This window comes from Pogoniulus pusillus, chromosome 33 (genome assembly GCF_015220805.1).
Source record: "Pogoniulus pusillus isolate bPogPus1 chromosome 33, bPogPus1.pri, whole genome shotgun sequence".
In the NCBI taxonomy this organism is placed as follows: domain Eukaryota; kingdom Metazoa; phylum Chordata; class Aves; order Piciformes; family Lybiidae; genus Pogoniulus; species Pogoniulus pusillus.
Genome location: NC_087296.1, coordinates 15,083,382 through 15,109,846, shown reverse-complemented (window position 1 = coordinate 15,109,846; position 26,465 = coordinate 15,083,382). Strand labels below are relative to the sequence as shown.

The 26,465-nt window shown below is 53.4% G+C and overlaps 1 protein-coding gene across 3 annotated transcripts in view; it reads right to left on the bottom strand.

Moving 5' to 3' along the window:
* ENPP1 (ectonucleotide pyrophosphatase/phosphodiesterase 1) overlaps window positions 1-26,465 on the bottom strand; it is an 86,310-nt gene that overhangs the window by 32,918 nt on the left and 26,927 nt on the right. For all 3 annotated transcript variants that reach the window (XM_064170037.1, XM_064170038.1, XM_064170039.1), the window contains exons 5-13: window positions 26,337-26,397; window positions 18,271-18,368; window positions 13,146-13,225; window positions 11,381-11,500; window positions 9,732-9,841; window positions 7,576-7,641; window positions 6,842-6,914; window positions 2,974-3,082; window positions 366-497 (exon numbers count right to left, since the gene is read on the bottom strand). In XM_064170037.1, the coding sequence (XP_064026107.1) occupies window positions 366-497; window positions 2,974-3,082; window positions 6,842-6,914; window positions 7,576-7,641; window positions 9,732-9,841; window positions 11,381-11,500; window positions 13,146-13,225; window positions 18,271-18,368; window positions 26,337-26,397 (849 nt within the window). The remainder of the gene's footprint in view (window positions 1-365; window positions 498-2,973; window positions 3,083-6,841; window positions 6,915-7,575; window positions 7,642-9,731; window positions 9,842-11,380; window positions 11,501-13,145; window positions 13,226-18,270; window positions 18,369-26,336; window positions 26,398-26,465) is intronic.

Sequence of the window (26,465 nt, the reverse complement as noted above, 5' to 3'; positions counted from 1 at the left end):
AGTCAGCACGGACATCCTCCACTACATCAGGTGGCCCTGTCCAGCCTCACCTTGAGCATGTCCAGAGATGGGCCTCAACCACCTCCCAGGGCAACCTGTCGCAGTGTTCCTGCAGCCTCCTGGTGCAGAACTTGTTCCTCACACCCAATCTCAATCTGCTCTGCTCTCATTTCAAACCATTGCCCTCATCCTGTCCCCGCAGGCCTCTGGAAACAGCTCTGGACACAGTCCCTCTGCAGCATGCAGGCTGTCCCTCATCAGCCTTCCCCCAGGTTTACCAGTGGATCATGTGGCTCTTAAGTTTGCATTCAGGAAGTACAAAGGCACAGAACTGAGTAGCAAAAATTAGTTTAGCAATTACATACAAGAGAAATACTCATCTGGAACATTATTAGGTCTCAGGCGAGCTGCAGGCCCAGGCACCACTGTGAACTCTTGAACATCAGGCAGGTAGCTCTCCAGATACACTGTTCTGCTGCAGCTCCCTGCCTCCATCCCTGCAAAGGACACAGATTGCATTTACAAACGGGAAGGGCAGTGGAGAGCAGCCTTGAGGAGGAGACAGGAACCTCAAGGTGCAGGGCTCAGGAATGCTGTTTCTCAGGTGCTTTTGTCAGCAGCCTCAAGATGTGTACTCCAAGGAGTCCACAACTGTCACATATGGAAGAAACCAAAACGTTACCCAGACCCACAGGACAGCCTTTTCCTCAGCTGGGAGAGACTCTCCTGATGAGTAAATAGATCTGTTCTCCTCTCTGAAGGGAAGGAAATCTTATGAGGCTAACAGTAGTGATGGTAGGGGCCCAACACAAGGAGGATTTGGACCAGCTGGGGCAGGTCCCAAGGAGGACACAAAGATGATCAGAGGGCTGGAAAACCTCCCCTGTGGGAACAGGCTGAGACAGTTGGGGCTGTTAAGCCTGGAGAAGAGAAGGCTCCAGAGAGACCTTAGAACAGGCTTCCAGTATCTGAAGGAGACCTACAGGCAGGATGGGGAGGGACTGATAGAAGAGTCTGGACAAAAGGCAATGATTTGGAACTGGAGCAGGGTTAGGTTGGACATCAGGATGAAGTTCTGCACAGTGAGGGTGGGGAGACACTGGAACAGGCTGCCCATGGAGGTGCTTGAGGCCCCATCCCTGCAGACAATCAAGATCAGACTTGATGTGTCCCTGGGCAGCCTGCTCCAGTTGGAGGTGTCCCTGCTGCCTGCAGTGGAGTTGGACAAGATGACCTTTGGTAGTCCCTCCCAGCCCAGTGCAACTTGTGAAGCTGTAACACTGCTTTGCTGCTGGGAGGCAGGGTGGGGGCGCCCTTCTAGGCACGTTGGAAGATTCAGGTCTTCTACAGCTGAGGAGGACTTCAGCAGAACATTTACTATCAAGCAGCTTATGTGCAAAGTAAGTCCTAGACCAGACTGCTCTCGATCCTCTGAGCTGTCCTGCAGCTGCCACACTGATCTGTTCTGCTTCATCTCCCTAAATGCTCCACACCAACTGCAGGGGCTGGACAAGATGACCTTTGGGGTTCCCTTCCAGCTAAGTGCAGTCTGTGCCTGTCCCACCTAGCAGTGTTCAGCCACATGTGGACAGAAGTACTCAACCAACACAGTAGTAGGGACTGACCTTCCTGCCAGTGCTGCCTCCTTAGCAGCTGCCAGAAGTCAAAAGGCTCTCAGCTGCTTACTGCATTTGAACTCCTACTTTTGGTAATTCCTGACAGGTTTAGGGTCCATGAACTGTGTAAATCCTGTTTAAACCTGTTTAAACCTGTCAAGCTGCTTGGCTTGGAGCTTTCCTAGGGAAAAAGTTCTGCAGGGCAGTTGTGTGCTGCATGCCAGTGTGCTGATGCAGCCACAGAATCAGTAAGGTTCGAAAAGACCTTTAAAAGATCATTGAGTCAACCATAACCCAACACCACTATAGCCATTAAATCACATCCCCAGGTGAATGGAGCCACATCCAGCTGGCAGTTGGCACCAGCGGTGTGCCCCAGGGATCAGTGCTGGGCACAGTCCTGCTTAACATCTTCACTGATGATCTGGACAAGGGGATTGAGTCCAGCAGCAGTGAGTTTGCAGAGGACACCAAGCTGGAGCAAGTGTGGATCAGTCAGAGGGCAGCAGGGCTCTGCAGAGGGAGCAAAGTTTGCTCTTCACAGCTGCTAAGTGAAGAGAGGCCACAGCTTCTGCCTGCACTGCTTCAGCTAGCTGCAAACAATTGCTGGGTGGTGGAGGTACAGGAATAAAAGTCAATCTCATTGTTACAGTCCACCCTTTTTATTCTGTTTATCAGCTGCTAAGGATCACAAGAGGGGCTAGGGAAAACTGTGGAAGTGGAGGCTGCTGAAGGGCCTGGCACAGCTATGAGATGAGGAGAGGCTGAGAGCCCTGGGGCTGGGCAGCCTGGAGAGGAGAAGGCTGAGAGGGGATCTGAGCAGTGGTTACAAATAGCTGAGGGCTGGGGGGCAAGAAGCAGGGGACAGGCTCTGTGCAGTGCTGTCCTGGGGTAGGACAAGGAGCAGTGGACACAAACTGGGACCCAGGAAGTTGCACCTCAAGATGAGGAGAAACTTGTTTGGTGTGAGGGTGCTGGAGCCTGGAGCAGGCTGCCCAGAGAGGCTGTGGAGTCTCCTCCTCTGGAGTCTTTCAAGCCCCACCTGGATGTGTTGCTGTGTGCCCTGCCCTGGGTGCCCCTGCTCTGGCAGGGGGCTGGGCTGGATCTCCAGAGGTCCCTTCCATCCCCTATCATTCTGTGTCTCTATGATGCCCATTTCTTTGTCCTCTGGGTGCAGTGGGAGCAGTCTGACTCTCACCTACACTGACTCTCCCTTACACTATCTTGACAAGATAAAATGCAGCTTCTAGGTGTCACTGCTCCATTTACCTTGCCAGAGACATTGAGTACCAGCTCAGAATGTCACTTTATAAAAGCAGCTCTTCAAGGTTCTGCTGGTTTCCAGCCCCCCACTTACCATGGTCTGATATAAAAAGGATGTTTAGGCATTTGTGCAGGTTCAATTGCTTGAGGCCATCCATCAGCATCCCCACAATGCTGTCTACTCTCTGTAGTGCCATAATGACCTGCAGAGCAAAGTGTTAATCAATGCAATTAAAACCCAGAATTCATTTCTAGGGACAGTGACTAAATTTAAACAGCAGCAGTGTGTGCCAAGGAAGCCTGAGGAGCTGCTTTCCAGACCATGCAAGATTGGGTGCAGCTCACAGGACAGAAGGCACCTAGCACTGTGCAGCAAGCCCCACACTCATGCCAAGGACCACATCCAGAGCACACTAACAGGAGGGACTGGGGGAACAACAGACTCACAGCATTCCCAGCATCCTGTGAAGCCTGCTCCTTGCCTCTCCCTGCTGCTCTCAGCTGTCCACCCTGTACCTGCACAGTCCTCACAGCCACAGAGGCTGGCCTCAGCAGCCAACTGTACTGCTCACCAAAACTGGAGCCTGCAGCCTGCCCAGCACCTGCCCTGCTCAGGGCTCTCTCCTTTTACAGCCTGCACATGCCCTGCACAGCTCTTGGCTCCAGCCTTTCCTGGCCCCCACACAGCTGTGCATTGCTGTGCACTATTGGAGCTGAAGACGTGGGGAACACAATCAAAAAAAAGAGCAAAACCCCCAAACTGGCCAACCAAAAAACCAAGCCAAGGAAAACCCAAACGAAATCATCCCAAGGAAAAAAAAAACCCTCCACAAAAGAAGCCAAACAAAAGACCCAAATCAAAAGCACAAACCAAGACAATCCATAGCACAAAACCCAACCAAACCACCACCACAAAAGAAACCACAAACCAAAGCCACCCACAAAGCACATTCCCCCCCAAGCCCCCAGCCCCTCCCCTCCCCCAAATACCCAAACAACAACGAGAAACAAAACCATAGCCCACCCCCAACAAAACACCCCCCAGTGATTGGACAAAGGGAGAGAGTGGACCCTCAACCGGTTTGCTGATGGCACCAAACTGGGAGCAGAGGCTGACACCCCTCAGGCTGTGCTGCCACCCAGTGTGACCTGGCCAGGCTGGAGAAATCCAATGGAATCCAACCAGGACAAGTGCCGAGTCCTGGAGCTGGGGCAGAACAACCTCATGGACCAGTACAGGCTGGGGACTGAGCTGCTGGAGAGCAGCCCTGGGGAAAAGGACCTGGCAGTGCTGGTGGGCAGCAGGATGGGCAGGAGCCAGCAACGTGCCCTGGTGGCCAAGGAGGCCAAGGGTGCCCTGGGGTGCATCGGGAGGAGTGTGGCCAGCAGGTCAAGGGAGGCACTTTCCACTCTGCCTCTCAGAAGAGGGCTCACCTGCAGTATTGTGTCCAGCTCTGGGCTTTCCAGTTCAAGGACAAGGACAGTTCAAGGACACTGGAGAGAGTCTGGCACAGGGCCACTGAGCTGCTGAGAGGCCTGGGACACCTCTCAGATGGTGAGAGGCTGACAAAGCTGAGGCTGGGACTGGCTAGTCTGGAGAAGAGGAGGCTGAGGGCAGATCTCAACACTCACTTATCTAAGGGGTAGCTGTCAGGGAGACAGGGCCAGGCTCTTCTCAGTGGTGCCCAGTGACAAGAGGAGATGGGCATAAGCCTGAGTGTGGAAAGCTGCATCTGAACACGAGAAGGAACTTCTTTACTGTGAGGGCAGCAGAGAACCAGAGCAGGCTGCCCGGAGAGGCTGTGGAGTCCCTCCTGGGCATGTTCCTGTGTGATCTGCTCTGGGTGATGATGCTCTGGCAGGGCAGTTGGACTCAGTGATCTACAGATGCCCCCTCCAATCCCTGTCATTCTGTGCTTCTGTGACCCAGATGAGGCTGAGTTTAAAACATGAAATGAAGTATGTTTTTTGCACAAGCAGGGCAGGAGGAAATGATGCTGAGGGGGCAATAGCAGAGCACTGCAGAGAACAGAGGGAGCCAAGTCTGAAGCTCTCTTCCTCCAAATGCCTGTTGGGAGAGACCTTGGAGCAAAGTGTCCTTGGCATTGTGTCCAGATTAGTCTCAGAGCAGAGGACTAAATAGCCCAAGGAGAAGTCTAGCAGTGCTTGTGCCCAGGGCTCTGCAGCTCAGCTCTCTGCGCAGGCACAGCCACTGCAGCTGCTTCTTTGTTTTCCAAGCAAAGAAATCAGAGAAAGGACTTCTAAATCAAGTCATCAGAGAACCACAGAATGTTAGGGGTAGGAAGGGGCCTCTGAAGACTCAGCCAGAGCAGGGCACCCAGGGCAGGGCACACAGCAACACATCCAGGTGGGTTCTGAATCTCTCCAGGGCAGGAGACTCCACAACCCCTCTGGGCAGCCTGCTCCAGGCTCCAGCACCCTCACACTGACAAAGTTTCCCCTCCTGTTCCCCTGGCACCTCCTCTGCTCCAGCTTGCCCCCAGTGCCCTTTGTGCTGCCCTTGGTCAACCCTGGGCAGGGCCTGGCTGTGTCCTCCCAACACTGCCCTGCACATCCTTATCACAGCACTGAGGGCAGCCCTCAGGCTGCTCTGCTGCCAGCTCCCAGCCCCAGCTCCCTCAGCCTGGCCTCACAGGAGAGCTTCCCCTGCCTGCAGCAGCTTGGGGGCACTGGGCTGGGCTCTCTCAAGCAGTTCCCCGAGGTCCTTCTGGAACTAAGTGGCCTAGAAGTGGACACAATATTCCAGATGTGGCCTAACCAGGACAGAGCAGAGGGGCAAGAGAACCTCTTTGACCTACTCACCATAGCCCTTCTAATGCACACCAGGATGCTCTTGGCCTTCTTGGCCACCAGGGCACACTGCCGGCTCATGGGCATCCTGGCCACCAGGACTCTCAGGTCCTTTGCCCCACAGCTGCTCTCCAACAGCTCAGCCCGGAGCCTCCCCTGGTCCATGGGGTTCTTACCTCATCCAGCTACTCATACAAGGTGCCTGGCTTCGTGTGAACAAACATGAGCTGCCTCTGGGGAGACTCCAGAACTCCAGGGCCTTTCTCTGCAGTGCATCCCTGACACACAGAACCTCTGCCCACTCATTCCCCATAGGGCATTCCCCAGCTTCAGCAGGTTACCTGCACTGCAGGTCCAGCTGGCAGCCTGCTGCACATTCACCTTGCAGCTCCTGACAGCAGCAGAAACTGCTCATGGAGCATGAGAAAGCAGCAGGAGCTCTGTACTGTCACCAAGGCAAGACACTCAGCTCAGATGCCCGAGGTTTCTGGCCACTCCAGGTGAGTGAATTGCACAAAGTTCCTGCACTCCCAAGAGCTTTTCAATTTGCATTTTTCGCTTTGGTCTGTTTTGGCAAAGCTATTTGGTGCTTTTGAGAAGAGCAGGAGTCCCAAGGGCTTGTTTGTACAGACAGGGTGAACATGCCCTTCACCAGCCTCCTTCCAGGGAGGCATAAAAGTTAGCCACAGGCTTGCTAGGAACCTGAGCTGTGCACAGAGACTGAAGGCAAATGAAGAACCATCACAACATCAATCCTTGGTCACTGCTGTCAGGACCTCTGCTCTTGCTGAACAGAAAACCTTCTGGTCCCTGCTCCTGGCTTTGGGGGTTTGCTGCCCTCCCCCACCAAAACCAACACAAAGAGTTAGTGAGATTAGATAAAAACAACACAGAAACCATACCCAAGCAGCCTTCACACCCAGGCAAAAGTTACTGAAACAAAGAAAATACAACCTAAGACTTGCTAACCAAGCTTTGTGGCCACGTCAGCTGGGGGTGGGCTGCTTGTTCACACATTTCCCTCTTAGTAAGCACAGTGAGGATGGGCTTGGTTAACTTAGCAGGAATCAGGGAAGTTTGGGGTCAGAGCAAAGCTTCACATTAAAAATTAAGAAACTACAACTTAAACATGACCAACCAGAGGTACTTACTCCGCTGCTTACTGGCCCGAACTGATGGCCTGAGGAATCTGGTTCTTCTAAATACAGAGTGTAAAAGTGTGGTCTGTATCAAACAGCACCAAAAATGTCATATTTCACATACAGGGAGAGAGAGTTTGAAGAGATCACATTTCAGCAGTGGCTATCAAATATTGGAGGAAGGACAGGTTAAAGAACAACACAAGCAGAACCCACAACAATGACTTAAGGCACAGAACTAGGCTGGCAGTCAATAATATTTCACCCTTGTTGCAGAAAGGGCTAAGATGTTACTCAAAACAGAACTCACAGAATCATTTTGGTGGGAAGAGACCCTTCAGGTCCAACCAGTCTCTAACTCTGCCACGGCTGCGGTCAACCCATGGCCCTCAGCACCACATCTCTGCCTCTCTGAAACACCTCCAGGAATGGGGATGCAACCTGGGCAGCCTGTGCCAGCCTTTGACAACCCTTCCAGGGAAGTTTCTTCTAATGCAACTGGAGGCTGTTTCCTATCAGCCTGTCACTTTTTCTTTGGGAGAAGAGACCAACACCTGCCTCTCTCCAGCCTCCTTTCAGAGAGCTGTAGAGAGCAATGAGGTCTCTCCTCAGCCTCCTCTTCTCCAGACTAAACCACCCCAGTGCCCTCAGCTGCTCCTCACCAGACCCCTTCTTTCTCATAGGTACAAAGGACATGGTGGCAGCACCACCCCAAGAGCAGCTTACACCTGCAGTTGTGCACCTACCTCTCATCTTCAGGCAGCTGCAGCCAGTGCAGGACTGTCACTACTCTTTCTTCAAAGGGGACTGAGCTGCAGCAGAACAAGACAAGACCAGCACAAATGAGCCAGCTCATTTCAGCTGTATTCTTTCCCTGGAAGTTTGGGTAGATGATCCTTGAAGTCCCTTCTGAGATGGTATTCCATGAATCTATGAAAACAATGTCTTCCCAACAGCTGAACAATCAGAATGGCTCAGGCTGGAAAGGACCACAGAGATCATCTACTCCAACCTCCCTGCTATGGGCAGGGACCCCTCTCCACTAGTCCCACCTTGCAAAATCAGTGTGCTTCAGCACAGAACATGGAACTCAGCTGGATGCCCTCAACAGGATGCAAGTTCAGCTGTGCCAACTGCTTCTGGCCCTACACAAGCTCATGGCCTGGCCTAAAGCTCCACTGAATGCTGTCCACACTGCTGGCAATGGCATCAAAGCAGAGCTCAGGGGTGCTGCTGTTCCCTGCACACAGCTGTGAGGGGACAAACTCACAGGCAGGTTTGCATTCCTCACTCCTCTTTTGAACAGGGCTGGCTTCAGGGGTGTCTGGGGTCCTCCCACTGCTTTTTCTGTGGGTGCTCAGATGGTTTGCAGTTGGGTTTGGTTGGTTGGTTATCCTGATTTGATGGTGGGTTGGTATGGTTTGTTTGATTGGTTTGGGTTGGTTGGCTGATTTGGTGTTGGGTTGGTTGGGTTGGTTCAGTGTGGTTGGTTTGGAGTTGGAGTGGTTTGGGGTTGGCTTGGAGCTGAGTTGGAGTCAGGTTGGGGTTGGGTTGGTTTGCCGTTGGCGTGGTTGGTTAATTTGCTGTCAGCTTGCTCTGGTTTGGCTGTTTAGGTTTGTCTGGGGGACTTGTTTGGGGTTTTGCTCTTCTTCATTTGGCTTTGTTGTTGTTTGGGGGTCAGAGGCTGGGGGTTTGTTGTTTTCTCCTGGGTTTTTTGTTTGGGGATTGTTTGCTTTTTTGCTTGTTTGTTGACAGTAGTTTGGGCTTTTTTCATTTTGCTTGGAGGTTTGCTTGGGCTTTGGGGGCTTTTTTGTTGTTGTTCTCATTGGTTTGGTTTTGTTGTGCTTGTTGTTTTGGGGGACAGGGCTTGTTTGTGGTTTGGGGGTTTAGTTGGTGGCTGTTTCTTCCCCCAGCCCCCCGGGGCTTTTGCCCATTTGGGGTTTTGTTGGTGTGGTTGGTTTTGTCTGGATTTTGTTTAAAAATTTAAAATAACTCAAACCCCAGTTTAGACTAAATTCTGCTGTGTTCACAGTAAAATGTCACCAAGCAGAGGCTCGGTAGGAGTTAGTGAGGCAGACCAACAACCAGCGCCTTGATCTACCGACGTGAGGCACCCACGGAGCCACCAACTCTGCTGATGAACACAGGGTCAGGTGCCAAGGTAGAAATTCCTAAAGCAAAACTAACATAGGCAGTAAGTCAGGCAGGAGATTTGCCATGCTGTGTGAAGGCTGTGGGGAGATGAAACGACTCTAGGAAGCCAGAAAGGAAAAGCCAGAGGTGAGGGCAAACAGAGCTGTGCAGAGCCTTCACGACACAGGGAGGAGCAAGCCCTGGCTGAACACAGAGCCTTAACTGGCTTCGAAACTTGCCACTGAAATCAGTTTCCATTGGAAGCATTTGCCACAGTCACCAGGAGAAGTGGAGTTTCCATGGGCCATGGAGTTTTCATGCCAAGGCCTGAGCCAGTCACTGTATGAGAGGTGTGGGTCAGGTGAGCCCAAACACACCTGCAGAGGACTTTGCCAACAAACCCAGACAAGCACTGGAGCTTCAAAGCCATCTGCTCCTAGAACTGATCCTGCCACATCCTTCCTGTGAAACCTTTGCTGAGGAATGGCAAAAGGACTGGATACAGTCTGCATTCTACTGAAACAGTTAACTGGATCCTCTCCCTGCCTCATGCTGTGTCTGACTGTTAGGACAGCAGGAGGGAAAACAATTCTGCATCCAGAGAACCACAGAGTACCTTGGGTGGGAACAGAGCTGTAAGATCATCTCAGCCCAACCTTCGACCCAGCACTGCAAGGTCAGCACTAAACTATGTCCCTAAGCACCACCCTTCTTTGGCATGTGTCCCCTGCAGCAGTGGAAGATGCCCAGGCCACAGGCACCGACTTACCCATTGTAGATCTCATACAGGCTGGGGAAGCTGCCGTTGACGGCGACATCTGAGCCCGGCCAGAAGAAGGTGGCAGCCTTCAGCCCCTGGTACATAGCAGTGAGCCAGATCTGCAGGGGAGAATCAGCACCCTCAGTACTGCAGCTCACTGGATCAGCTGAGCAGCTGCCAGAGCTACCTCCACCCACACCCTCCTGCATGACCAAACACTGCAAGTGTCAACTGCTGCACTTTAGAGACCGACAGGAACAAAGAATGGGTTGGGCTGGAAGGGACCTCAAAGCTCATCCAGCTCCAAGCCCCTGCCATGGGCAGGGACACCTCTCACCAGCACAGCTTGTTCAAGGCCTCACCCAGCCTGGCCTTGAACACCTCCAGGGATGAGGTATCCACAGCCTCTGTGGGCAACCTGTGCCAGTGTCTCACCACACTCTCTGAAGACTTTCTTCCTCATCTCCAGTCTCACTCTCCCCTCTCCCAGCTCAAAGCCACTGTCCTTCCCAGCCCTTGTCTAAAATCTGTCCCCAGCAATCCTGGAGCCCTGTCAGGTACTGGAAGGCTGCTCTGAGGTCTCCCTGAAGCTTTCTCTTCTCCAGGTTGAACAACCCCAACTCTCTCAGCTTGTCTTCACAGGAAAGGTTCTCCATCTCTCTGATCATCTTTGTGGTCTCCTGTGGATCCTCTCCTACAGTTCCAGGTCCTTTTTTTGCTGGGTTCCCCAGAGCTGGAGGCAGTGCTGCAGGTGAGGTCTGAGCAGAGAGGCAGAATCCCCTCCCTGTGCTGCTGCTCTCTCTGCTCTGCCTGCAGCCAGCACACAGCTGGCTCTGGGCTGCCAGCAACCAGTGCTGGCTCACGTCAAGCACTCATCAAGCAGCATCCCCAAGATCTTCTCTGCAGTGTTGCTCCAAATCCACTCCTCAGCCAGCCTGGATTTGTGCTTGGGATTGCCCCAGACCAGCTGTGGGACCTTGCACTTGGCCTTGTTGAACTTCCCGAGGTTGGCTTGCACCCACCCCTCCAGCCTGAGTCCCTGTGCATGGATCCTTTCTCTCCCACTTGTCAAGCAGGCCACAGAGCTTGGTGTCGCCTGCAAACCTGCTGGGAGTGCCTCAGTCCCACTGCCCATGCCAGCCCCAGAGATGCTAACCTGCACTGGTCCCAGAAGAATGTCACTTGTCACAGAGAGCTGCTGAGACACTCTCCTGCCTCTCTGTTCTGATGCCAGTCTCCTGTCTGCTGAATGCTGGGGCCAAGACACTGTCTTCTAGAAACTGCATCTTCAGCCCTAGCAGCACCAAGGGCAGGCTGAAAACCTCTGCTGCTGCTCGTTACCAAAGCCGCGGGGCCTGGCAGCCTCCTCAGAGGAGAGAAGTGCAATCCCAGCTCACCTCGGCAGGGGAACAGCCGCTGGTATCTCTGTTCCTTGTTTTCAGCTAGTTTCCTCCTTAGGGAATATGCCGTTAAGTGCAAGAAAGCTGCACTTGGTTTGTTCGTTTGCAGCTCTCCTGTGGGAATTCCTCCTCAGGCTGAGTAATGCTTCTTGGCTGGCTCAGAGGTACCCTCTGTACTCTTTCAACATCCCTACACATGCAAGTGCTATGAGGCAAGAGCAGGCTGCTGCAGACTCTCAGCACTGCACCCATACTTACAGGCTGTCCCTGGTACCACTGTGGGTTGAACTTCTCTTCGTTTTTGAGGGTGAAAAATGCATTTCTTCTGGGGTCATACATCTTGTTGTCAATGACCCCATGAGACTCAGGATACAGCCCCTGCAACGGAGAGTGCACACTGCAGCAATGTCACAAAGAGAAAGAGCCCTCTGGCTGCAGGAGGAGAAGGCCACCAGGCAAACGTGCACCCAGCCATCTCTAGGTGATGTCTACCCCAACAGCAGCTGCAGATCCAAATCTAACAGCATCACAGATTCACAGATTGCACTGAGTTGAAGGGGACCCTCAAAGGGCATCTTGTCCAATCCCCCTGCAGTCAGCAGGGACATCTCCAACTAGAGCAGACTGCACAGAGACACACCAAGTCTGATCCTCAGTGTTGCCAGGGATGCAGCCTCCACCACCTCCCTGGGCAGCCTGTGCCAGTGTCTCACTGCTGTCACTGAGCAGAATTTCCTCCTACAGGTGTTCAACCTAACTCTGCCCTGCTCCAGTTCCAAACCATTGCCCTTGTCCTATCCCCACAGCCCCTTCTCAATCCCCAGCTCATCTGTAGGTCCCCTTCAGATATTGAAATGCAGCTATGCAGCTCTAAGGTCTCCCTGGAGCCTTCTCTTCTCCAGGTTGAACAGCCCCAACTCTCCCAGCCTGTCACTGCTACCAAGCTCTACCTTCCAGTTCATAATTGCTTTTCAGTGAGCAGCAGTTAAAGCACACAGGCAAGCAACCTGCCCTGGGATGCCACCGAGAAGCACCCTTTCAGTTCATGTGCCAGAGACCATGGACCTATGCTGGACCTCCACTGCACCTGGGGATTTCCAAGAGGAGGAGCAGAAAGCTCAGGTTAGGGATAACCATGACCCAAACAGTGACGGCAGTGGTCAGAGGCACCAGCTGCAGATGAGTTCCTTTATACCTCAAAGGAGACAACAGCAGCAGCACCCTGATAAACAGCAGGGCCTGCTGCTCTTCCTGAGTGGGGAACTGAGGCACAGCCCTCTGCTGTGTTTAAGGACACTCTCCTGTGGCTGAAGGGCATGATGAGTGCACTTAGTCCAGCCTGGCTGAGAGGATGACTCCATGAAACACAGCTCCTCACAGACCAGGACACAGGCCTGGCAATCTAGGAAAAGAAACAGCTACAGGTCCTCAAGCATCTGATTGAGTTCTAGTTCTGACACAATGAAAGGAAGAAGGATCTGCTAGGTTCTGCCCCTGCATGTGGTGCTGAAACACTGCTTTTCTTTTTCCTCCTCCACTCAGGAGGTGGTACATTTACCAGCTGAGTTCTGTGACGCTCCTGCTCGGGTTTGGCTACAGTCCAGCACAGGGTCAACATCTGTATTAGGTTCAAGTCCTTCCTTCAGTACTCTTGGACATGTCTTAGAGAAGGAGAACCAAGGGTAGCAGCTGAGAGCAGTCTGGCTGCCCTCAGCTCCCAGAGCAACCCCTTTACACAGGAGGAGCTGGAAAGCAGCATGACCTTCCACCTCTGAGGGCACTGATGCTCCCCCTGGAAGGACTGGATGAGCTCAGATCCCATCCAGATGAGCTCTGCCCACCTGGCCGTTGTGAGACACAGTAACTGCTCAGCTGCATCAGGTGAAAAGTGCGATCTGCACTTTCATATTCTGCAGGCAAAGCCTGGGGTTGCAATAATCCATCAAAGAAACGTTCCCTTGGAGACACCCTGACAAGGCACAGGCTCCTCAGCAGTGGAAACACAAGAGACAAGGATCCTTACTGTGACAATGGAGTAATGATTGGGGAAGGTCTTTGAAGGGTACACTGGTCTCATGCTGGAGGTGTGTGTCCCACATTTCTCTAGAGGGAGGAAGGAAGAAAAATCAGCAAAATGACAGCAATCAAAGCCCCTGCAAGTATCCCTTATGGAGACATATCCCTGATGGGAAAACCCCAAACAACTGCAGAACAAACCCACACAAACCAAAACCAGCCCCAAACTCCTTCCAGAAAGTTTCCATTCCTCAGCATTCTGGAGTTAGCTTTCATGTTCTTTCCCAAGTGCAGTTAGAAGCTGAATGGATCTATTCATAGACCCACAGAATGGCTCAGGTTGGAAGGGACCTCAGAGATCATCTGCTTCAAGCTCCTGCCTAGGGATCCCTTCAGGCACTGGCAGCAGCTCTGAGGTCCCCCTGGAGCCTTCTCCTCTGCAGGATGCACCCCCCCAGCTCCCTCAGCCTGAGCTCACAGCAGAGCTGCTCCAGCCCTGGCAGCATCTTTGTGGCCTCCTCTGGCCTCACTCCACAGCTCTGTGCCCTTTCTGTGCTGGCGACAGCAGAGCTGGAGGCAGGGTTGGAGGTGAGGTCTGAGCAGAGCCAAGGGGCACAGTCCCCTCTCTTGCCCTGCTGCCCACACTGCTCTGGCTGCAGCCCAGCACACAGCTGCCTGCTGGGCTGCATGAAGGCACTGCTGGCTCCTGGGGAGCTGCTCAGCACCCCCAAGGCTCTTTCTCCAGGACTGCTCTCAACCCACTCTGCACCCAGCCTCGATTCATGCCCGGGCTTGGCCCAATCCACATGCAGGACCCTGCACTTTGATTTGCTGAACCCCATGCAGCTGGCACTGGTTCAGTTCTTAAGCCTGTGGAGCTCCTTCTGGATACCATCCCTGCCCTCAGGTGTGTCCAGCTCACCACACAGCTTGGTGTCAGTAGCAGACCTGCTGAGGGTGCCCTCATGGCTCCTCATGACTGAGCTCAGTGGTCACACAGGCCCAGCAGAATCCCCCCCTCCAAAGCTGCCCTGCTTCATGCCGAGGGAAGCCACAGCCTGAGCCCAAGTGCTGCTTCACTCTGGTGCCCTCAGGGACAAGGGAGCCACTGGCACAGGGGTGCCCCAGCTCTCTCCCTGTGCCCAAGTGACTTGACGCAGTTTCTTTTCAGCATCCTGTTTGTCTGTGGTTAGTTCACTGCTTTGGTTTGGTTGCCTTGTCTGGGCTGCTGTGTTGCTCTGGGGGGGTTCTGTTTATTTGGTGTCTGGGTTTTATTAACAAAAATAATCGCCTGTGGGCTGAGGTTCTCCTCCTATTGACTCCTACAAGGTACACCAGAGAGAACAGAGAACATTCTCTTGGTACTTCCTAGAACAAGGTCTCTAGCCTGGGCCAAAGCACTTAAGCAGATCTTATTTAAACCACATCCCTAAATTTCCCCAGGTATATCCACGGGCCCTGAGTTTCAGACAGAAGAGCAGGGGGAAAAAGACTTCATTGGCACCTGATGACCCCAGGAAGCTTTATTCCTTTTGTTTTTAAAGTAAGAGAAAAAGACACTAAAAACACAACATTTATTTGTCCTAGAGGGTTTTGCTGTCCATAAGGGTTAGCATTCCTCTTCTTGCCTTCTCTTTCCTTAGCTAAAGGCAACTGAAGACCAAAGGAGGACTTCTTTACAAGGTCAAACTACTGCAGCACAGAAGGGTGTGAAACTGCCTTCTCTGACCCCCATGCACACAAAACTATAGTCATAGAACCCTGGAGTGGCTTGGAGGGGACCTCCAGAGCTCATTTAATCCAACGCCCCTGCAGGGAGCAGGGACACCCTGTGCCTATCACCCTCCAGCAGGTAGCAGAGGGAGTGCACAGGACCAACTACTAGGACTGAGCTGATTGTGTCTCACAGGTATCTGCTCCAGCAGGACAAGGGAGGTTATTCTTCTCTGTACTCTGCAATGCTCAGGCCACACCTGGAGTGCTGTGTCCAGTTCTGGGCTCCTCCATTGCAGAGAGATGTTGAGGTGCTGGAAGGTGTTGAGAGAAGGGCAGCAAGGCTGGGGAGGGGCCTGGAGCACAGCCCTGTGAGGAGAGGCTGAGGGAGCTGGGGGTGTGCAGCCTGCAGCAGAGGAGGCTCAGGGCAGAGCTCATTGCTGCCTGCAGCTGCCTGCAGGGAGGCTGTAGCCAGGTGGGGTTGGGCTCTGCTGCCAGGCAACCAGCAACAGAAGAAGAGGACACAGCCTCAAGCTGTGCCAGGGCAGGTTCAGGCTGGACGTCAGGAGGAAGCTATGCAGAGAGAGAGTGATTGGCATTGGAATGGGCTGCCCAGGGAGGTAGTGGAGGCACCGTCCCTGGAGGTGTTGAAGCCAAGCCTGGCTGGGGCACTTAGTGCCATGGTCTGGTTGATTGGACAGGGCTGGGTGTTAGGTTGGACTGGATGAGCTTGGAGCTCTCTGCCAACTGTGGGCATGGCTGAATTCACAGGGCTAGAGAAGGACACTTCTCATCTAAGAGAACACTGTCACCTCCCTGGAGGTGTCCAAGGTCAGGTTGGATGAGGCCTTGAGCAAGCTGTGCTGGTGGGAGGTGTCCCTGCCCATGGCAGGGGGTTGGAACTGGATGAGCTTCAAGGTCTCCTCAACACAGAACACCGTAGGAATCTATGACACACATCTCAGTGCCAGCACTTTTCACTCACAGGTCTGTTTTTCTCTTACTGAAGAAAATTTGCCTGATCTGAGCTTTTCCCCTACCATTTCACTGTGAGAAAAAACACCTCAAACCAGCCTAGAAAGCAAGGGTTTGCCACAAGAGAAAGATGAAGAAGCTGTAGGACACAGTACCATAGAATCACAGAATGGGTTGGGCTGGAGGGGACCTCAAAGCTCATCCACTTCCAACCCCCAGCCATGAGCAGGGACAGCTCCCACCAGCACAGCTTGCTCAAGGCCTCATCCAGCCTGGCCTTGAACACCTCCAGGCAGGGGCATCCACAGCCTCCCTGGGCAGCCTGTGCCAGTGTCTCACCACCCTCACTCTCAAGAATTTCTTCCTCATCTCCACTCTCACTCTCCCCTCTCCCAGACCACAGCCACTGTCTCTCATCCTGTCACTCCCAGCCCTTGTCAGAGGTCCCTCCCCAGCTCTCCTGGAGCCCCTTCAGGTACTGGAAGGCTGCTCTGAGCTCTCCCTCAACCTACCACCACAGTCTCATAAAAGTCTTTATCAGATCCCCAAAGAGTGCTCCACAGCCCTGCAGAAATCAGTGTTCCCCAGAGTGCTCCTGGTTTTGGTGTACCTAACCCAGGTCCTCTCAGACATTCTGGGCTGAGAATCCTTTGCAGTTTTAAGATTTCGCCAAGAGAAGCTCCAAGGCCCTGGAGCAGGGAGGTGACTTGGTGCTTGGTGCCAACAGTAAGATGCTGCTATTTGTAAGTGGTCAGAATTCAGCCTGGGCTCAGGAGAAAGAAACCCAAGTTCATCACAGAGCCAGTGAGGGGCCTGCACTGCAGCCTGACCTGACCAAAGGATGGAGAAACTTCCCATTCAGTCACTCATGGAATGAGTTGGGCTGGGAGGGACCTTCAAGATCAGCCAGTCCCAACCCCCTGCTATGGGCAGGGACATCTCCCACCAGCACAGCTTGCCCAAGGCCTCATCCAAACCGGCCTGGAACACCTCCAGGCTGGGGACATCCGCAACCTCCCTGGGGATGTGGCAGCCTTGAAGTCCTACAGAACTGTAGTGCCTGAGGCAGAGCTGCACCCATCTGTAGCAGCCAGGCTCTCCTGAGGCCCAACAGCTCTCCTCCAGCTGGACCTTTTCTCCCTATATTTAATGAAACCATTTCAAATGCCTCGTTTGATCCTAGCACAGAAACCCCAAGGAAAGCTAAAACCTCAGCTCCATCTGCCAGTTGTTACCCTCTGGATCAGCTGAGTGGTAACAACCACTCGACAACAAGCAACTATTTTTACTGAGGTATTTTTAGCTACAGCCACCCCAGGTAGTAATTTCTGACTGACAAGAAGATGGACATGTTTTTGCAGCAAGAAATTCCATCAGCTCCTTACAGACCACAGCCAAAAGGTAGGCAGGAAAACTATCTGAAGTGCAAGGTCCTGCATGTGGATTGGGCCAAGCCCAGGCACAAATCCAGGCTGGGTGCAGTGTGGGTATAGAGCAGCCCTGAAGAAAGAGCTCTGGGGGTGCTGGTTGCAGGCAGCTGTGTGCTGGCTGCAGCCAGAGCAGTGTGGGCAGGAGAGAGCATTGTGCCCCTTGGCTCTGCTCTGCTCAGACCTCACCTCCAGTTTCTGCTGTCCCCAGCACAGGAAGGGCACAGAGCTGTGGAGTGAGGCCAGAGGAGTCCACAAAGATGCTGCCAGGGCTGGAGCAGCTCTGCTGTGAGCTCAGGCTGAGGGAGCTGCGGGGGGTACAGACTGCAGAGAGGGCTCCAGGGGGACCTCAGAGCTGCTGCCAGTGCCTGAAGGGATCCTGCAGGAAGGCTGCAGAGAAACTTGTGCTGAGGGAGTCTAGAGCCAGGCCAAGGGGGAACGGTTTGAAGCTGAGGCAGAGCAGAGTTAGACTGGAGCTGAGGAAGAAGTCTATAAAGCTAAGACACTAGAGAAGACTGGGAAAAACCAGGCTCTAATTTCTATTGCAGTGAGGTTGTTTCCAGATTCAGCACATTTTAAGCAGTCTTTCTAGGTCTTCTGTCCTTAGCACAGGAGTTCCTTCTCCAGCTTCTTCTGCAAATACAATCCACTGCTTTCTACCTTGCTTTCCATTTTCAAAGCCACTTCACCTAAAGACAAAACAAGAAGCCAGAGAGAGCAACAAGTGGCTCTGTTCTGAAGTGCTAAAGTAAGCTCAGAGCAAGAGGCAGCCTCCTCCTAAGCACAGCAAAGGCTGCTCAGCAATGAATGGAGTCACTGCAAACACAAAGGGCCTTTTCCTCACACCCACTCTCCCTCTGCTCTCCCACCCTCCCACACCTCGAGTTCTCTCTGCACCCTTGTTGTTTAGGGCATCAACTTCCATTTCCACAGGAGAGTGAGGCTTGGGAAGGGCAAGCATGGCTGTGTCAGTGGATCTGCCAGGGGGGATGTTGCTCAGACAAGGAAACTACTCACGTAACTTGCTAATAACAGGGAGAAGTCCACCCCAAGTCTGCAAATATTCTGCTCTGAAGCCATCCAATGAAAACAGCAACACTGGAGACTTGGTAAAGCTGAACAAACAGAAATTGAAGCATTAGAAGGTAGACTCTCAGAAATAATTCCCTATCACTTCTTACAAGTCACAGGGATGTTCATTAGGGAACAAGAGAGCAGGCCCAGGAAGCAAATCTTCCCAAGCAAGAAGGTGCCCAGGCTGGCACAGAGGTGAGCAGTGCTGGCAGGCTGGCATGGCAGCCCTGCCCAGAGAGGCTGAGGGCTGCAGGAGGGCAGGCTCAGGGAAGCTGTGACAGAGGCACAAATACCTGTAAAATAAACAAACCCAGAGGCTCCTGCAACCCATGAGTGGGTTTGGTATAACTTGTTCTGAAGCAGGCTCACTGGAGCAAGGCTCAGCCCCTCCAAGCCCCTCCCAGCTCCTCGAAAGCACAGGCCACATGCAGGCCTGGCTTTGCTGGGTCACCCCTGAACAACCTGCAGAGCAAAGGGACTGCAGCTGCTCACAGAGGCACTGCACAAACCTGCAGAAGCCCAATGGACAGAGGCTGTTCAACCAATCCAGCACCCATCTTTCTTCCAGCTCACAAAGGCTTAAGCAAGCAAAAGCAATCTGCAAGCTGCAAACCATGCCCCTGTGACTGCAGCACTGCCACAGCTTCTGCCTAGAGCTTGGCAGATGAATTCAAAACCTCATTCGCTGCAACTAGCAAAAATAAATGCACAGCTTCAGCCTGCACTGGGCTGGAAGGGACCCTCCAAGGGCACCTTGCCCAACCCCCTGCAGGCAGCAGGGGCATCTCCAATCAGAGCTGCTTGCTTAAGGACACATCAAGTCTGACCTTGAATACCTCCAGGCCCAGGGCACCCACCACATCCCTGGGCAACCTCTTCAACATTTCACCCTTCTCATTGTAAAGAACCTCAATCTCCTGCTCCAGTTCCAAACCACTGCCTCCCAGCCCACCCCCACAGGCCCTTCTGAACAGTCTGAAACGCAGCTCAAAGGTCTGCCTGGGGCCTTCTTTTCTCCAGGCTACACAGCCCCAAGTCCTCCAGCCTGTCCCCATAGCAGAGTTTCTCCAGCCCTCTGAGCATTTTTGTCACCCTCTGGTCATGTCCTCCCTGTGTTGGGTGCTCCAGAGCTGGACACAGTCCTGCAGGTAAGGTCTCCCCAGAGCACAGCAGAGGGGCAGGATCCCCTCTCTCCATCTCTGACCAGCTGCTCCTGTCTTCAGCCCCACTGAACAATTTCTTTCTGACTCCAAGACAGCAACAGACATCAGTAACATCCTCCCTGAAGAGAAAGCTACCCTGTGCTTGACCTATAAATATGAGGACACAGGAGGCTGGAATCAGTGACAGCCCCGCAGCGCAGCAGCAGCCTCTGAAAGCAGGCTCACAAAAGGGACTGAATTGGTTCCACGTGTCCACTGCAAGCTCCTTTCCCCTTCCCATATTTAGGAAGTGTAAAGTGCAAAAGTTCCTTTTTAAAAGCTTTGCTTCACTCCAGTTTCCCAAAATAAACTAGAGAGGACTGGAGAGAAATGCTGCTCATAAATGGTGAGCCTCCTTAGCGAGGTGCCCCTCAAAACCAGCCAAACAGTCCCTGCCAATGAAACACTCACACACCTCCAGCCAGCAGCTGGCTGCATTCACCTGATCACCTGAGCAACCACAACATGGTGACTGGGGCGCTCCTAGGATGGATGAGCTGGACCTGAGAAGCATGACCTGCAAGATTACAGAGTCATAGACTTGTTTCAGCTGGAAAAGGCCTTAAAGGTGACCCAGTCCAACCAGCAACCCAACCCCACCACGGTCATCAAACCATGGCCCCAAGTGCCAGGGTCACACATCTCTTGAACACCTCCAGGCATGGGGACTTCATCACCTCCCTGGGCAGCCTGTGCCAGTCCCTGACCACTCTTGCAGCAAAGAAACTGTTCCTCATCTCCAACCTACCCCTCCCCTGGCACAGTTCCAGGCCATTTCCTCTCCTTCTATCACCTAGGGAGCAGAGCCCAACCCCCACCTCACTGCAGCCTCCTCTCAGGGAGCTGTTGAGAGCAATGAGCTCTGCCCTCAGCCAGGAGGGGAGACTAAACACCCCCAGCTCCCTCAGCTGGTCCTCTTCAGTCCTGTTCTCCAGACCCTTCCCCGGACTGGTTGCCTTTCTCTGGACCTGCTCCAGCCCCTCAATGTCCTTCTTGGAGGGGCCCAGAAGTGCCCCCAGGATTGGAGAAGCATGAAGCCTGCTCATCCCTGGTGGGGTGCTCAGCTGGGAACAAGAACTCCATGACCTTCAGAGCAGGATTCCAGCTGTTTGGCAGAACAGAGCAGGGAAGCTCCCTGCACCACTTCTGCACCTGTGATGAGGATTTTTCACACCACAGGTTCTGATCTCTGCAACTCTTGCAATGCCTTCTCCACCTCCCCTCCCAAATTCATTCTTCCCAATGCAGAGGTCTGAACATCTTCACTGCAAAATTTCCTGCAAGAAAAACATGAACTGTGAGGCAGAGACTGCTCAGCTGAGGCACAGCCTGGTCACTACTACTTACTGACAAGTCTGCAGCTAACAAGCACCAAAAAGCCCAAACAAAAACCCCAGCCCAAATTTAACCCAACTCCTTGGAATGGGACTTGACACAACCATTCCTGGTTTGGCATTTACCAGGCAGCCAACTGCTAAGTACATGTTTTGGTTGTCTGCAAACCCAGCTCTGACCCTCTGGCACATGTCAGACTAAGCCTGCCAAAACACAGCATTGCCACAGCCAGGGGCAGAGGCCAGCTCACTGCTGACCACGCAGCTGCAGCTCCTGCTTAGTGCCCTGCTCTGCTCACAGAGGCTGAGCTCTTGCCAGACCCCACCTGCAGTCCTGTGAGCAGTTCTGGAGCCCCCAGCACAAGCAGGACATGGAAGTGTTGGAGCCAGTCCAGAGGAGGCCACCAAGATGCCGAGAGGGCTGCAGCAGCTCTGCTCTGAGCACAGGCTGAGAGAGTTGGGGCTGTGCAGCCTGGAGAAGAGAAGGCTTGGAGGAGCCCTTGGAGTGGCCTTGCAGGACCTGCAGGGGGCTGCAGGAGGGCTGGGGAGGGACTATTGACAAGGTCTGGGAATGCCAGGAGGAGGAGGAATGGGTTTGAAGTGGCAGAGGGGAGATTGAAAGTGGATGTTAGGAAGAAGTTCTTTACAGCGAGGGTGGTGAGACACTGGCACAGGTTGCCCAGGGAGGTTGAGGAGCACAGAAGCACAGAATGTGCTCCACAACCTCCCTGAGGGTGTTCAGGACCAGGCTGGATGAGGCCTTGAGTGACCTGTTCTAGTGGGAGGTGTCCCTGCCTGTGGTGGCAGGTTGGGACTTGAGGTCCCATTCAACCTAACCCATTCTGGGATTCTATGATTCTATGACAGCTCACAGCAAACTGCACCATCTCTGGAGTGAAATCCCCAGGAAAAGTGACCTGAGCCCAGCTCTGAGCTGCAGCAGCCTCCCTGACTGTCTCCTGTTGGTAGCCAAGGTCCCCTCTGCTACTCCAACAAAATGACACTGTGAGCAGGCAAGCCTGGGAGGCTCAGGGCTTGGGTCTGCCAATGATTCAGGCTGGCTGTATCCAAACAGCATGACAAGGCTGTTCCACAGCTCCTGGATAAATGCACACACCACAGGCACATCCTGCCTGCTGCTGAAGGAACTGCTCTGGTAATTATCCCCTCCTCTGAACTGGCTTCTGTGGCAGGCTGGCTGTGCTTCACCGGTATGCATGGGCAAGAGCCCAGAGCTGCAGCCCAGGCTGCCAACCTGACCTGCCTCACAGCAGGCAAGGGAGACCACAGTTAAAACACAGGAGAAATGAAAAGGAAAGAAGGAAAAGCAAATCCTCTTGGAGGGCTAAATATACTGTAGAGCAAGCTGCCTGTCTCCCACGGACACACTGCTGCCTGCACACAGCCCAGGAAGCACAGCAGAGCTTCTCTGCACTGTGCAGCAGTCACACACAGCTCTGCAGCACCCACACAACGGCTGAGTTTAGAAGGGACCCCAGAGATCATCTGCTCCAACCTCCCACCATGGGCAGGGGCACATCTCAACCAGACTTGGCTGCTCAAGGCTCCTCATCCAGCCTGGCCTTGAATATCCCCAGGCAGGAGGCAGTCACAGCCTTCCTGGGCAGCTTATTCCAGTGTTTCACCACCTTCATACTGGAGAACTTCTTCCTCAGCTCCACTCTAACCCTGCTCTGCCTCAGCTCCAAACCATTCCCCCTTGGCCTGTCTCAGAGCCCCCCAGCACAAGTTCCTCTGCAGCCTTCCTGCAGGATCCCTTCAAGCACTGGCAGCAGCTCTGAGGTCCCCCTGGAGCCTTCTCCTCTGCAGGATGCACCCCCCCAGCTCCCTCAGCCTGTGCTCACAGCAGAGCTGCTTCAGCCCTAGGCTCATCTTTGTGGCCTCTTCTGGCCTCACTCCACAGGTCTGTGTCCTTCTTCTGCTGGGGCCAGCAGAGCTGGAGGCAGGGTTGGAGGTGAGGTCTCACAAGAGCAGAGTAAAGCCTCGACTGGAAGCACAGCAGCAATCCTCAAACACAAGAGGAAGGAATCAGCTCAGTGAGGACAGAATAAACAGCAGCACACTTGAAGTACAGCAAAAGGTCCTGAGACTCCAGGAAAAGCACCCAGCTGAGCCCTGGGACACAGTGCTTAGGCAGGGCTGAATTCATGCCTAGGGCACTGGGAAGAGTCCTTCCCTGAAATCCTGCAGCTTGGTAAGAGTAAATCCTATTGACAGAACCTGGTCCTGGAGGGCCTTAGGTGTCTGCCCCATGTTAAGCTCAGGCTCACTGCAAGCAGGAGGATCTCACAGTGAACACTGCACTGCCTTTTGTCCATACAATCATAGAATGGTTTAGGTTGAAATGGACCTCAAAGCTCAGCCAGTTCCAACCCTCCAACTAGAACAGGCTGCTCAAGGTCTCATCCAACCTGATCCTGAACACCTCCAGAGAGGTCATGGAGCACACAGGGCTCTCCCAAACTGCCAGAGCTTTGATCACATTCTATGCTTCTGTGATCCACAACCTCCCTGGGCAACCTGTGCCAGTGTCTCACCACCCACACTGCAAACAACTTCTTCCAAACATCCAGTTCAAATCTCCCCTCTGCCACTTCAAACCCATTCCTCCTCCTCATTCTGTCATTACAAGACCTTGTCAATAGTCCCTCCCCAGCCCTCCTGTAGCCCACCTCAGATCCTACAAGGCCACTCCAAGGTCTCCTTGAAGCCTTCTCATCTCCAGGCTGCAGTGCCCCAACTCTCTCAGCCTGTGCTCATTCTGCAGCAGAGCAAAGTCAGCTAAAGCCAAAGCCTAGCCAAGGCCAAAGCCCAGGAACCCAGCAGCCTGCCTCCAGACAGCAGCCTGTGGCACAAAGCAGAAGCTGGCAGCCTGCGGGCTCAGGAATGGCACTGAGCTGCAGTTACCTGTGCTGCTGCTGGCCCCACCACAGGAATCAGGAGGCTGTTTACAGGGCTGGCAGCATGGGAGAGCCCTGTGTGCTAGCAGTCTGAGTTGAGCCCTCAGTCAACACTGCTTGATTCAACTTTGACCACACATCAGCCTTTCCTGGCTTGAGTCTCGTTGCAACACTTCTGGGTTTGCCAGGATTCAAACAATTCCAGGAGAGTTACTCTGTGTGCCCTTGAAGCAGGCTCTGAATAACAACAGGAGCTGCCCTGCCCCTTCAACACCACCAGCTTGGACTGTGGATCTGCACAAGGCTTTTGCTTTTCTATCCAGCCCTTGGGGGAACAGCTCCAAATGCTACACTGAGGGACTCAGCTCCTTGAAAGGAGGGTGTGGAGAGGTTGGTGCTGGTCTCCTCTCACAGGCAATTAGCAATGGAGCAAGAGGGAATGGCCTCAAGCTGCACCAAGGGAGGTTTAAATTGGACACTAGGAAACATTTTTCACAGCAAGAGTGGTCAGGCACTGGCAGAGGCTGCTCAGGGAGGTGGTGGAGTCACCAACCCTGGAGGGGTTGAAGAGTGTTTTGGATGTGGTGCTTGAGGATGTGGTTTAGAGGTGAACCTTGCAGAGCAGGGTCAGTGGTTGGACTTGGTGATCCCAGGGGTCTTTTCCAGCCTGAATGTTCTGTGATTCTATGATCTTGGAGTCAGTTCCCAGCACAGTCCTGAACAGCTCTGACCTCAGAACAGGAGCTAAGGGCAAAAGCTTCCAGCATCCTCCTGCATGGACCTGGGCTCCAAGTTGGACAAAAGCTCCTATTTCTGTCCTGATGAAGGTCCCCAAGTCTCAGTGTTTGTTATTTGCTATGAATCAGATTGAAAAGTACTTACTTGGAATAAACACATTCCAAACAGAAAAGTTGGCTGCAGTTTCTTTTTCCTACAGTCTTATAACTGCAATGACTAAATGCAGCACAACTTAAACAGCTGAGGTCAGAAAAGCCCTGAGAGAGAACCACATTCCAGTTTTCCTTTACCAGAAACACCCCCAGCACACCACCACGCCAAGGGCAAAAGGAAAACACTTCTGGTGAGACTTTTTTGATACTTTTCAGGCAAGAACACAACTGAAGTGAATCCATCCCCACAACACACCTACAAGCTATTACCCAGTGGGAAACCTGTTGGTCAGAACTGCTTTAAGCTGCTTCCATCAGTAACTCACACATACATCCAGGCTGCAGGCAGCTGCCACCTTCTTGTGAAGATCCCAAGCAAAACCAGTACAAGCAGGGTGGATTTTTTCCCTGGCTGGGAGCTCTGCTGTACCATTTCAGCCTGAGTGCTGATTCAGAGAATGGTTTGGGTTGGAAGTGATCTTAAAGCTCATTGAGCTCCAACCCCTGCCATGGGCAAGGACAGCTCTCACCAGCACAGCTTGCTCAAGGCCTCGTCCAGCCTGGCCTTGAACAACTCCAGGCAGGGGCATCCACAGCCTCCCCGGGCAGCCTGTGCCAGTGTCTCACCACCCTCACTCTCAACAATTTCTTCCTCATCTCCACTCTCAGTCTCCACTCTCCCAGCTCAAAGCCATTGTCCCTTATCCCGGCACTCCAAGCCCTTGTCAAAAAGTCTCTCCCCAGCTCTCCTGGAGCCTCCTTCAGTCTCCCCAGAGCCTTCTCTTCTCCAGGCTGAGCAGCCCCGAATCTCTCAGCCTGTCCCTCTGATAATCTTTGTGCTCTCCTCTGGACCTGCTCCACCAGGTCCATGTGTTTCTTGTGTTGGGTGCCCCATATTCGGCCCCAGCCCTGCAGGTGAGGTCTCCCCAGAGCAGAGCAGAGGGGCAGGATCCATCTCTGCCCATGCTGCTTTGGATGCAGCCCAGGCTGCCCTTGGCCTTCTGTGCTGCCAGTGCCCACTGCTGGCTCCTGCCCAGCTTCTCACCCACCTGCACCCCTAAGTCTGCAGGGCTGCTCCCGGTCTCACCATCCCCAGCCAAGGACTGCCCAAGCCAGGTGCAGCACATTTCAGTATCATTGATATCCCTGGAGGTATTTAAAAGATGTGCAGATGTGGTGCTGAGGGTCGTGGCTTAGTGGTGAGAGTGGGTTGATGTTCCAATCAAAACAACCTCTGGTTCTAATGATGCCCACTGGCACATTCTGCAGCTGTCGGGCTGAAACGGGCAAGGAAGTGGAAGGGTCTTTAAAAGTGACAGGGGAGGGTGGCAGCCTTAGGAGCCTGAAGTTCCTGGATGGGTCCCAAAATCTGAGGGGCAGTGGGTACTGGAGCACACTGGGAACAGTGAGGGCAGACCTGCCCAGGGCACACACAGCTGGGACACAGCAGGGTTCAGGCAAGCACTGGGACACAAGGGTGCTACTGGGCCAGAGTAACCTGAGCTGTTCATGAGTATCTCCCAAGGGAGCTGAGCAGGTGTGCCCTGGCTGCCAGCTGCTCCAGCTGTGGGGAAGGCAGGCAGGCAGGCCCAGGGAGGCAGAGAAGGGCAGAAATGGCACATGAGCAAAGAGCAGAGCTATGCAAAGATGCAGGATCCTCACCCTTTGGGACACTGGGGTTCGGTCATGTCCTCACACTCCTCTTCAACCCAGCTTGCCTCTCCTTAAAACAAATGAGCACAGTTACTGCCTCAGCACAGCACACTCTGACTGACAGCTGCAGGGGAGGGG